The 11,790-nt window shown below is 37.7% G+C and overlaps 1 protein-coding gene across 2 annotated transcripts in view; it reads left to right on the forward strand.

Moving 5' to 3' along the window:
* The window catches only part of LOC124154745, a 45,108-nt gene extending 40,035 nt beyond the window's left edge, over positions 1-5,073 (forward strand). For both annotated transcript variants that reach the window (XM_046528651.1, XM_046528650.1), the window contains exon 2: positions 1,632-5,073. In XM_046528651.1, coding sequence (XP_046384607.1) covers positions 1,637-2,203 — 567 coding nt within the window. In that variant the 5' untranslated portion in view covers positions 1,632-1,636 and the 3' untranslated portion in view covers positions 2,204-5,073. The remainder of the gene's footprint in view (positions 1-1,631) is intronic.
* The last annotated feature ends 6,717 nt before the right edge of the window (positions 5,074-11,790 follow it).

Here is an 11,790-nt window from a genome sequence, read left to right on the forward strand (position 1 = left end):
TTCAAATAAATTAAAAAGTGATATCTGGTGATTTTTCCGAGTATTTTTCCGCATTTATCATCATAATCTCCGCGGAAGCCTACTTGGAAATTAAAAAGTGTTTATATTAGTTTTATTTCTTCTTTCGGGGTTAAATATAGGATTAGATAATGTTTAAACATTTTTGTTAACTTAAAACAAAATATGCGTTCTAAAAATACTTCGGATATTCGATTAGCACTTTTTGATGTCGAGTCGAGTATGATAATTTCTGAACTAGGCAATACAGCAATGCATACTACAATATATTCTACTCCAATTTTCTATGATGAATATCTAGCCTAATGTAAGGAGGAAAAGGATCGTGGACGGCTAGTCAGAAGTAGAAGATGAATGAAAATTAATGTGCCGGGTCGGAAGACGATCGGCCGCTGCGGCTGACGTAAAGGTATTCGGCGCCCACGTCCACAACTACAGGTAGTGTATACAGCAAGTCGAAACTACCAGGTCAAGGCATTAGAATGACTTATCGGCTTTAAAAACTGTATTATTTCATGAGTATCATGATATCGCTTCCGGTCGGCAGATTGCTGGACTTACTAGCCTCGAAAGCTCTGTAGCCGTAACTACTCGACTCGACATTCGTAATGCTACTCAAACTCTCGAGGCGAGTACCAATTACTCGACTCGTCTTGAATTTTAGGGTACTCGCACATTCTTAAAAAAATCTAAAAAGCCATTTTATTAGTTTACATAGATGTGAGCAACTTATTGTGGAAGCTGAATGCTGTAGGCGTTGTAGTTTTCCCTAGGCTGAGTTACAAAGTCCATGAAGTTGACAAAACGGCTAATTTTACGGTGCAGGGAGTCATTTGTTGCACTGAAGTGTCTACATTTTTGAATTGTTCATAAAACAGAAAATAAATTAGAATTTAAAATAAAATTATCTTTAAAATGACGCATCACCCATCATTGTAGCATGCACTGAAGCCCAGATATAAAGCTGCAAATGACAGCGGCACATAATTTTGACGCCAACAGTAGTCCTTGACATTTTCAGACATGATTTCCGCGATATTGATTGAAATAAACGTCAATTGTTGGTGTTTTTATCTCAAGCATAGCGTAAACGAGGCGACGTGTTTACTGGTTTCCTGCCCTACGTAATTGTTATCGAGGACATAATAAAATGTCATTTTCTCGATAATTAAAAGCAATTTAGCTCACGAATTTGTTAAAAAAATATCAATTACAGTCCAAAGTTATACCTCATTGCTATGAATGAGCGCTCGATCAAACCAAATTCAAATTACTTACATTTTGAACATTTTTCGTAAAAAGTTTTGAAATTTCTTGGCAAAATGGCGGGCAGAAGTTATTAACCTATTTGACAAAAAAATCATATTTGCAGTACCTACTCATATCGGCACACAACTTTTGCCGGATGTAACGATTCTTTCCTATAAAAAGAGGCAAAACGAGGCACCCAATTATACTCCTGTTTAGTCCATATATTTAATATTGTCTTTTGCATTTAATTTAATGTTTACAGTCAAGGAATAGTGAAAAGACTGATTGAAATTTTTCATCGGCATGACTTTCAGTAACCTTTTTTCCTAAATTAACTCACTTCTCTGCGTCTTTAATTGCAGGCGCCATGAAGCCTACCGAGGGAGCTGAAGAGGCGTTCGGCGTAGGCCGGCGTCGGATCGGCGCGGGCCCCTGTTATGCGCGGCCGTCCATGATCAGCGCTAAGTACCGGCTGAAGGAGGAACGGCGAAAGGTACTCAAGATCTCGGTGGCAAAGCTGCGCCGAATCGAAGACCCGGAGAGCTCCCTGCGCCGATCCGTCCTCATCAACAACACGGTGCGAAGGCTGCAACGGGAGGCCAGGGAGGATAAGAGCAAGGGCCAGGAGGTGGCGTTGGAGCCACTCGTGCTCTTCTGCATGCCGCCCTCGCGGACGCCCCCGCGCATGCTCAGTGCCATTGACGACGAGCAGGACGAGGCGCTGCTCATGAGCGAGGCGAGGCGGCGGAGGAAGCGGAAAGCGGAAGAAGCGGAACAGCAGCTCCTTCGAAGCGGTTGCCCAGCGGCTGTGACCGAGCAGGTGCCTCGGCGGGAAGGACCTCAGTTCTCTTGCGGACACCACGCCGCTATGCTGCACGCAGAATCCACGTCGTGCGTCTTCCACAACCTGATCGCTTCGGCCATTGAGTCGTAGCGTTGCTGCGCGTCCTCTCTCGTATCGGGAGAGGTCTTTTTCGCTGTGATTTCTTCGGACGCTTCGGCGCCATATCTATCTGGGCCCGAGGCAACTCAAGTACAATGGACACTCCTAGGAATGCTGACCAATATTTCATTTTAATGGTTAGGTTGGGATAAATTTAGGCCTTAAAAGTAGACAAGTGTCATCGGGTATTTATATTTTTAACGTCCAGAAATTAAAGAATGTGTTAATGAAGTCGTGCTTGAGGAGAATGCCCCGGCCGATATTACTGAAGTATTAGTGCGTGAACAACTCCTAGCCATTTTGCTGACGTTTTTTTACGCTCAGTCCATTTGCTGCATTCAAATCAACGTTTTGTGCAAACGCAATCGTTTATGCAAAACTGGGGTGGAACTCGGTGTGTACGCACTCTTTTGTGCTCCTTGTGTGGAGCGGTTTTGACACTTGCATTTTGAGTTTTCATCCAGGACACAAATTACATACTCCTTATCGTGTTACTCATTTGGTTTTACTTTTGACCCTGTCAGTCACCATGGCAGGTCATCCAATTCTTGGTTTATTAACGGTGGGAATACTGGAGTCTGGGATATTGGGTGTTCACACTGGAGTCGAATGTTAGCTCTGAGGTCAAAATAGCATTGAAATGAGTGAGGTATGTGCCAATAGTCATAGCTCAGGGTCTGTGGTAATCACAGTAAACCTGAGGAGAAAAAAGGTCAATATTATAATTTCGCGAGCAGTGAATTGGAATCATAATTCAAATTCTTTGGTACCTGTAAGGAGTTCCAGCGAAGTAGTCAAGTGTACACACAACATATCTGTGATAAGAATTTTTAATTTTGTTCTTGATTTGACGTATCCCTGTATATATTGGTATGAATGCTCTTAACTAGGGCGTTTGGGTATTGTAAATCGGATGAATTGGGCTTTCGCTATAGAAGTGTCTACCAATGTATTCAAGGTTATGTACAGGTACCTTGCATCTCTATTGAGATGTTTTTTATATATCTGTGGGGACTTATTACGAAGATATATTGCTGATTAATATTGCGCAGTAATTTTTGGTGCCCTTTTTAATTGCTTCATTTTTAATGAAATACTTTGGTCAAGGAAATTAAAACTTTAACTTCGTTGAAATATATCTATAAAGTTATCGTTAACGCATATTTTATCATCTCATTCAAGCCGTGGAATCGAGTCCACTACAGAGATTTACGCCGATTATTATCATATCGCGTACTTGTGATGCTTCCCCAAAAAATATTTGAAAAATTGTGAACCGAAATGCTTTAAATAAAAAAAAATCTGAAGATGATTGATATGCTGGCGAACACAAATAATCTAGCGTGGAATTTGGTGTCATATGTTCGTTGTTTGAAGAAAAATGTGTATAAATAGGGAAGTTTTAACTAACTGAGAGTATGTTACGTAATCGCTTGCTGTTAATATCATTACATTTAAAAATAGAGCGTTGTCCGAAATTGCATTAATCTAAATTTTTATAACCATGTTCTTTTCAATTAGTACACCAATCAAGGTAAAGGGAGGTATGTGGAAAAAGAGAGGTGGATTTCACTCGATTGAGGTAACTGATGGTGATTGACAAATGGCAGTTTGGAGGAGGCAGGCATTTGACTTGTAGCTGCATTAATGCACGACTGCCTTAATGGCCTACGGATAAAGTTATTGATGATTATAGTGGCATGAATGTGTTTCGTTCATGTTAAAGAAAAAAATCACTAATCCTTTTTGGCAGAAATGGATAAATTGGATAGTGAGACTGGTTTATGTTGAATATTTATGGATGAGCGATAGTCATCTTATGAAATTACTTCACCCTTCAAATTATATGATGATATGAATATTTGCCAGTGATGAATTATTAAAAGAGTCAACATTAATGGATATGCATTTATTTTTTTATGTCTGTGGCTCTCTGTTATTGAGCTACGAGAAAGTTTTCATATACATTTTTGGAATCTTGAAATAAACTTTTCCAAAATTGACTCAGATTTGTATTGTATTAAAATTAATTCGCAAAATTGGTACTTGCAAAGTATCGTTTGTAATAAAGTGCAGCTAATTTATTTCCATTTATGGCAGCAAGCCATGCCAAGTACCTGATAGTCATTTTACCATTCTGGCAGGCAATGCAACATTTTATTCTCCTAGAGCAAATTCAACGATCACGATACATAGTGGTCAAGTTTGCTGATTCGCAAGACACACCAAAAAGCACAGAACGTTCGTGAAAAGTTCATTCGGAGCATTGAATCTAGATCATTATAATAATGCCGCGATCGGATCAGCAAGGGAGAAAATTAGCCCGATGTTTGAAAGCCTCCTAAGGTCTAAATAAATATTCTAAATAGCAATCGAGTTCTTCAATTTCTCAATGCAATTATTAATTAGACGAAAGACAAGAAGTGATCATTTTACGAGTGACATCGCGTTTGTACACAGCTATCTCAATCAACTTCCTTTTTGCTGGACGAAGCATTTGATCAATGAAAATTTTTGATGTTGGAAATAACTACAGTTTCTTCTGTTTGATGTAGCATTCGAGCAATCGAGACTGTGACTTGCGTTTGAGCGAATGGGGGCTGCGAGCCGTGCGAAATATTTGTGCGTACGTGTACTGAAATAAAGTGTCAGTGCCGTCATGGATCATTTTATACATGAATAATTAGAGTGAGGAACATATTGAGGAATGCGTTACAAAGTGAGGTAAGTTTTATGGCGTTAGCCCATTCATTGGCAGGCATATATCATCTTTACTAAAGTGCTTTCTATGTATTATCTACTACGTTGCTGTAAGCATCACCAAGGTGATGTGAATCATAATAAAATTCATGAATACAGAATGACTGCTTTCATTTCACGGAAGGGCCTTTCTTTTTGGGAAATTAGACAGCACATATAAAAATCTTCCCTGCCTGTCATTAAGAGTAGGTCAGCGAAGAAGTACGCTATTCATAGCGCCCCTTCGTGTCGGAGGCTAATTGACGTCTTGCCGATAATACTACAGATTTTACACTTGCCACTACTGTCCTAAGAAATGACGAATTCCGGAAAATTAATCTTCCTAAATGGAAATTTACCACTGCCGATTGCATACGGAAAATCTCTGGTATTATTATTAGCCAGAAATACTATGTAGTAGCAAAGACGCATTCAAAAAGGTAAAAGAAGTACTGTAGACCCGTAAAAAAAACGGCTTTTGCAGACTGATGGCGACTGGAATCGAAAAAAGTTGGCCAAAACCTCAAAAGCCATTTTATTGCGATAGGAAGTTGAAACTTCGCATTATTTTTAAATTAATTGTGCACAACTTCACATACTTATTCTTTTCAGTGCCCTCATGTTAACAATATATATGAGGTCAAAGTAGAATAAATGTCGCCAAAATCGACTGCCGTAGATTCTTTATGTAAATTGCCAACTTTGTTCTCTTGCAGTGGTGTCGTGAATTGCATTATTGACAAAAAAGTCAAACCATGTTAAAAAGCACTAGTATCTCTTCCATTTGAAGGCTTTACTCTGATTTTATTTTATTATTAACCTTAGATATATTTAGCAGAATGATGGAACCTATTTTCAGCCAATTGTATTACATAAACGTGAAGAAAAAGTAGATACTTCCGCCGTGTGTAGCCAAGCGACGCATACCACGCCTTTCTATGAAGCTTCTGCATTGTGGATATAAAGTAAACTCCTGTTCATACTTGTATTCATAATATATTCCAAGTATTTGTTGGTATTGAATTGCTACAGAAATTGTGGCATTAGTTTCAACAAGTTGAATTTCAAAATAAAATCAGTGCGGGTAATTTTTGCGAAAATTGTTCAACTTTGACGCTAAGTTATTTGTTTACAAATGTAACCTTTGAAAAATTGTTTACGTCAAAAAATGCACCAACGTATTGACAACAACTGTGCAAAGTTTCGAATTCCGTACTCAAAAAATGTTTTGGGGGTTTTGTCCAGCTGTTTTCGATTTCAGCCCAGTGTACGTCGTCTCCGGGTCTGGTTGTGGCCGCCGCACAGGGGCATGACCACCTATATACATAGTATCTAGTGGGCTATGTGAGTATCTAGGTGGTCATGACAGGGGCCGGAAATCGGAAAAAAAGCCAGGGTGACCTTGATGGGAATATACCTGATTTGACATTATTCTTACCCGTCACTGAGATACAGAGACTTAAGAGTTGAACTTATTATGACATTGGATAACCACTGGTAAGGTTCACTTAGGGTTCACGGGTAAGAAGACGTGGAAAATTTAACACAGGCATAAGTTATCCAATAGTACATATATCGGCATAAATACCTCAGCTGATATCTTTCTAGGAGGTCTCTGTTTATCAGGTGGGTTTCTGAGGTTTTCTTTCTGAGGTTTAAATGATTTTAATAAAAGCATGGTCCCCGATCGTAACCAAAGAAAACTAAATCAGCTTTAATAAATCGTGCACTTACCTGAATCGGCTGAAATTCTTCCGTTGTCTTCGTCTTTCAGTATCGATATATTGATGTGCAGCAAAAAAAAGGCATGTTTTCACAAAATATTTTTGAGTGGGCCACGAAGAAAAAATATGTTTCGGGAGCGTTTTTGAATACCTTTTGGCTAGTGCATCGGTAAATTTTTTAGGTGGTAGAACATCGCGAAAAGAGAAGAATATGTGATTTTGGCCAATTTTTCCTGTTTTCTCTATGTTCATGCCCTCCATAACACCCTTTACTGACAATTTTACAAACATTTCGTCCTCTCACTAGCGCAAACGCTCATACCGATTGTTTTCACCCTCTTATTCAGCTATGCCATTTGGTGATGTCTTAATGGAGCCGTTCCCAGTGTTATTCTGAAACTGCTCCTAAATTTTCTAAGAAAAGATCCTGGTGTGAATGAAGGGAATGCATTTTTAGTGATATGTTACTTCCCATGGCCTCAGACACTGACAGCAATTCCTCGGCATGAGCGACATAACCATAGCTTTTTTATTATCCGAAAAGTTCTAACACACGTTTCAGAATCCAAGAATAGCTTGATTTTCTTTATGATTCAGGTGTTTCATAATCGTCAAATCTTGGAAAAGTTTCCTAATCTGGGGACCGACGGATATTACTTCCTTGATTTTAGCCTCACTAAGATGAGAAAAGTAAGTTAAAAATTGAAATTCAGCTCCTGTCTAGTCGATTGCTTTCACAATCTGTCCTAGTTTGATGTGCAATGGTGGCAAGTGAAAAATTTCTGTCAAAAACAGGGAAACATGAGTGACGATTCGGCTAATATTTTCGTACGTCTCCTTTATATCAGCAGAGTATGCAGACAGGACAGAAGGTGACTCATTCCGTTAGCCAACAGGACCATTTTAAACATTTTCTTTGACGAATACATAAAGTCTCCATTTTTCTGGGACACATGACATCATCAGTTCTATCAACAATGCATTTAATTACAGTAAAGAACCAAGCCCTCATCTTTCGTAAGAAGTAATTTCAGTGTTGACTGTCTTGTCTTATTGGGAAAGATTTTATGCCCTTTCTAAAGATATGGTATCCATTTACGCTTGACTTTGTGCCGTATGTTACTGTAGTTTGACCGTATATTTGGTCAGACTACTGTAGCAAGTGGCGCAGAAAACCCTTGTAGGCCAATCCTAGCCCTGACCGCAAACTAGGCAGCAAAAGTAAAATTTATAACTAGTTTTAAGAATCAAGGAAAGAGGTTATTGTTGCGATGTTTAATTCAATTCATCGCAAGCCAAGAAGAAGCGATGAGGACGATTTTTACACACGCGTAGCATAATTACGCACTAAATGATGGATATAATCTTTGTAAACCGTAATAAACAAGAGTAAAACAATTTCTCTTGTTTTACATAATAGGGTGGTTTCCTTCATCAAAGAAAACGAAAGGCATCGATTGCGATTCGTTACCCACCATTAGTGTATTCATAATATACAAATTATTTTGTTTTAGAAATACCGGGTTAGACTTTCGCGCGCTTAAAAATTTTCACTTTTCATTTAATCGCGAAAAATAGATATCGTCATTTAAAAATCTAAAAGCGTGAAATACGTACTCCAGGAGTAATAATCTTTCGATTTAGGCAATAAAAAAAGAATAGGAAACCACCCTATTAAAACTTACAAACATTTCGTCCTCTCACTAGCGCAAACGCTCATACCGATTGTTTTCACCCTCTTATTCAGCTATGCCCTTTGGGATGGAAAATAGGGATCCCTGTCTAGAAAACTGGAAGAATTGATTCTGCGATCGCTAGAGATATTCCGAGGGAAGATGACGTCAACTTCAATGAACATAATTAATTTGAGAGGCTGATACTTTTTGGAACTCTATGATTAAGGAGAAATAATAATACTTTTTAACTCCAATGAGAATATAAAATGTCAATGTTATATTTTTCGTGGAATTAGAAAGTATTACTTTTCCTTCTTTAGCTGCGAAATCAAGAGAATTGCCGTCAAAGCCTGAGCGGGCGGCGCATTGCGAGCGCCAGCGTAGTAAAGTGAATCTACCGAGCCTTTGCCACATATTTTAAATATTGTTGCTATGCTATGCTGTAAAATATTTTTATTTTTACTGCTGTTTCTTGTTGGTACATATTTGTATCATTCGGGTTAGGATGATGTGAAATGGAAGCTGAAAAAATAAAAAATACGTGAAAATTTGAGAAAATTGATCATTATAAATGCTTTTTTATACAATTAACGGAGACTAATTACGCCTAAATCTACCTCCTTACCATAAATATTCATTTTTTTTAAATTTTGCACCCCTCAAAACCTCCAGGAAATATTTAAATGCTGAAATAATCCTTTGAATTCCTCCAAATGACCGAAAAGTGATAAAAATTGGATGGGGGGAGCTCCCATCCCGAAAATGGTGGGTGATGAGGAGGAGCGGATTTTCGAATATTCGAATTTAGGAGGTCATTTTACGTTAGAATCAACAGGAATGGTGTCAGGGCCGATTTTCATGCCGTCCAATTATGATTATCCGAGCGTATGCGTTTTTGACGTAGTTCTGGAGCTGTGGCTCAGATGGCTCTAGTGCTCAATGCTCCAATCGCGCGGGCTTTTTGACTCTCGTCGTATAGAGTGTTTCACATTCAGTTGACGGTATGTGTTCTTATGGAGATTCGTTTCCCATGTTAATCTCCATAAGCATTAGAATTCATATTGTGCTCTGCGTTGTTTAAAAAAATGTATTCTTACGTAGAAAGATATGCTGCATTTATTGGAGCCTATATTTTGGCCATAAAAATTATAAAAAAAGCTATAAAAAAACATTTCGTTAAATTTCCGTTAGAAACGCGTATTTTTTTACTTTATTTTCTTCTCGCAGTTAACGCTCAACCGTTGAGTCTATTGAATTGAATCTTCTGCATAAATTTCTTCATACTATTTTCTCTTTTAAGGTTTTCACCTTTTTCACAGTTGATGGGGAAAAAATTTGTTTTACCGATTTTACACCCATTAGGACAAGAATATTGTATTATTTGTAAGGCCAAAAGCAGTCGCCTACTATCTTACGTTTCTTACGTCATAAGTCCCTATATGCTGTAAATCAAATTTGAAGAAAACTGTAAAGGTATTGAAAAAATCATTTACCATCTCCAATTTGGAAGGGAATTATAAGGTTTTGATCTTACGAAAAAATATTACGGCGTCCCTGAGTTGAACTTCTCGCTTTGTCGTGCAACCTCGACGCGCGCGGAGGGAAAATTCTCGGGCGGAAAAGAAGATTTTTGTCAACGTATACTTTTGGAAATGTGTACTTATTTGTTACATATCCGAAAGGATAATATTCATACGTCGTAACAGGAATGTTGTTATTTCAATACAATGATGCGCAAATTTTGACGGCTTTGAACGACGCATTTCGCCCTGGCTCTTCTTTTAAATTAGATGGCTTCGAATTCTGGGGCCTTGCTACCCAATATAAAGTTTCTTTGCACTCATTTTGTGAGTTATGCCGACCGAAGACAATGTTGTCGGAGGATGCTTAAGGTTTATTTTTCATTTTGAGAAAGTTTACCAAGTTTGGCTGTAGGAAGACTGGTCTGCTGTAGTCGGCTCTTGTATATACTTTAAAAACATCTGTTGCTGTATCATAATGTATAACACAATTTTCAGTGTGCTCTTGGCTCCATTCACTATCACTTTCCTTCAGCGTTTACCGCGTCAGTAATGTTGAATTTCTGTCTTTGTATAGAGAAGAGCTTCTTGTGTTACCTTGCGGTAATTAAATCCTAAATTCTTGAATAGCATCAGTGTGGCATGCATTGTAAATTTTCCCAACGTTCACTTCGACTAAAATCCGAAAATTATTATTTCATAGATGAGGAAATTATTTTTGTGACATGGTTTCCATTTTTACCGATAGAAACTCCATTTATACGCTCACGTATACTTCCCGTCACTTCAGATTAGCTTCTGCATTCTTTTAAAGCAACATTAAAATTTCTTGATCACATTAAATTCTGTTAATTGTGTACGTTTACTCGTTTAAAACATTTTTATAGAATTATTTCGTGCATAAAATATTTCAAGGCAGTCCATAGATATATTGATAGCATGTAATATTTTCAGAAGGGTGTTGCCACAATTCATCTGAGTTTCCATTTGAAGCTTTTTCTCTGCCAATGCAGTGTTTTTGCGTACTACAATACAGCAACATCAAGTCACCACCTGAATCTATCCGTCAATAAGTTGAACTCAATTCTTATTTCTTGAATTGTTTCTGTGCCAAAGAATTTGACCACAATCGAAGGAAAATATACTAGAAAGTGAACCGTTAACTTTACTGTTTCAACTTATGATTGATTCTAAGTATTTTAAACACCATGATTTACTATTTATGACATTAATGTGGTATTTATTTCATGCAATTAATTACCATGTACAGGTTATTTATCTTCCAACTTGTCTCAAAACGCTCTACCTTTTTATATATTCATTGGAAATTACTTTCCATTTGGTGGAAATAAATTCGAAGATCTCACATATTGTTCTTATAACCGATGTTGTGATGTTATGTACCGTAGACATTTATTGCTTTTTGCGAAGAATGTAACGGGCCAAAAGTAATGCTTTTGTCTTAGATAGCAAACTATTCATTACAATATTGATTTTCAACATTAGTACAGGATTTATTTCAAGTGTAGTGCAACATAAAGTTCAAACTTCAAACTGCAAATGACCTGTTGACGAGCCTTTCCAGATATACTTCCTCTGAGTGGCTGAAATGCCATCTATCAATAATTTTCCCAAGGTAAAACCCTCATTTTCCTCCATTCCCAGGGACTTATTTTCCGAAGATTGAAAACTAGTGAAATGTTTTCAGAAGTTAAACATACTTCCATCAAAGAAAAAACATTTTCTAGGAGGGTATACGGGGTCGTTTACTTTAGAATTGGACTGCAAATACCCTATTTTCGGCGTACATCAAAAACACCCGTTTGCAGGAGAATTTTTGAGTTAGTGAAATGGATTGAGAAGGTGAATTATTTTGTGAGTAATTCTTTTCGCATGTAGCTGAGCGCAATCATTTACAT

Source organism: Ischnura elegans, chromosome 2 (genome assembly GCF_921293095.1).
Source record: "Ischnura elegans chromosome 2, ioIscEleg1.1, whole genome shotgun sequence".
NCBI lineage: Eukaryota > Metazoa > Arthropoda > Insecta > Odonata > Coenagrionidae > Ischnura > Ischnura elegans.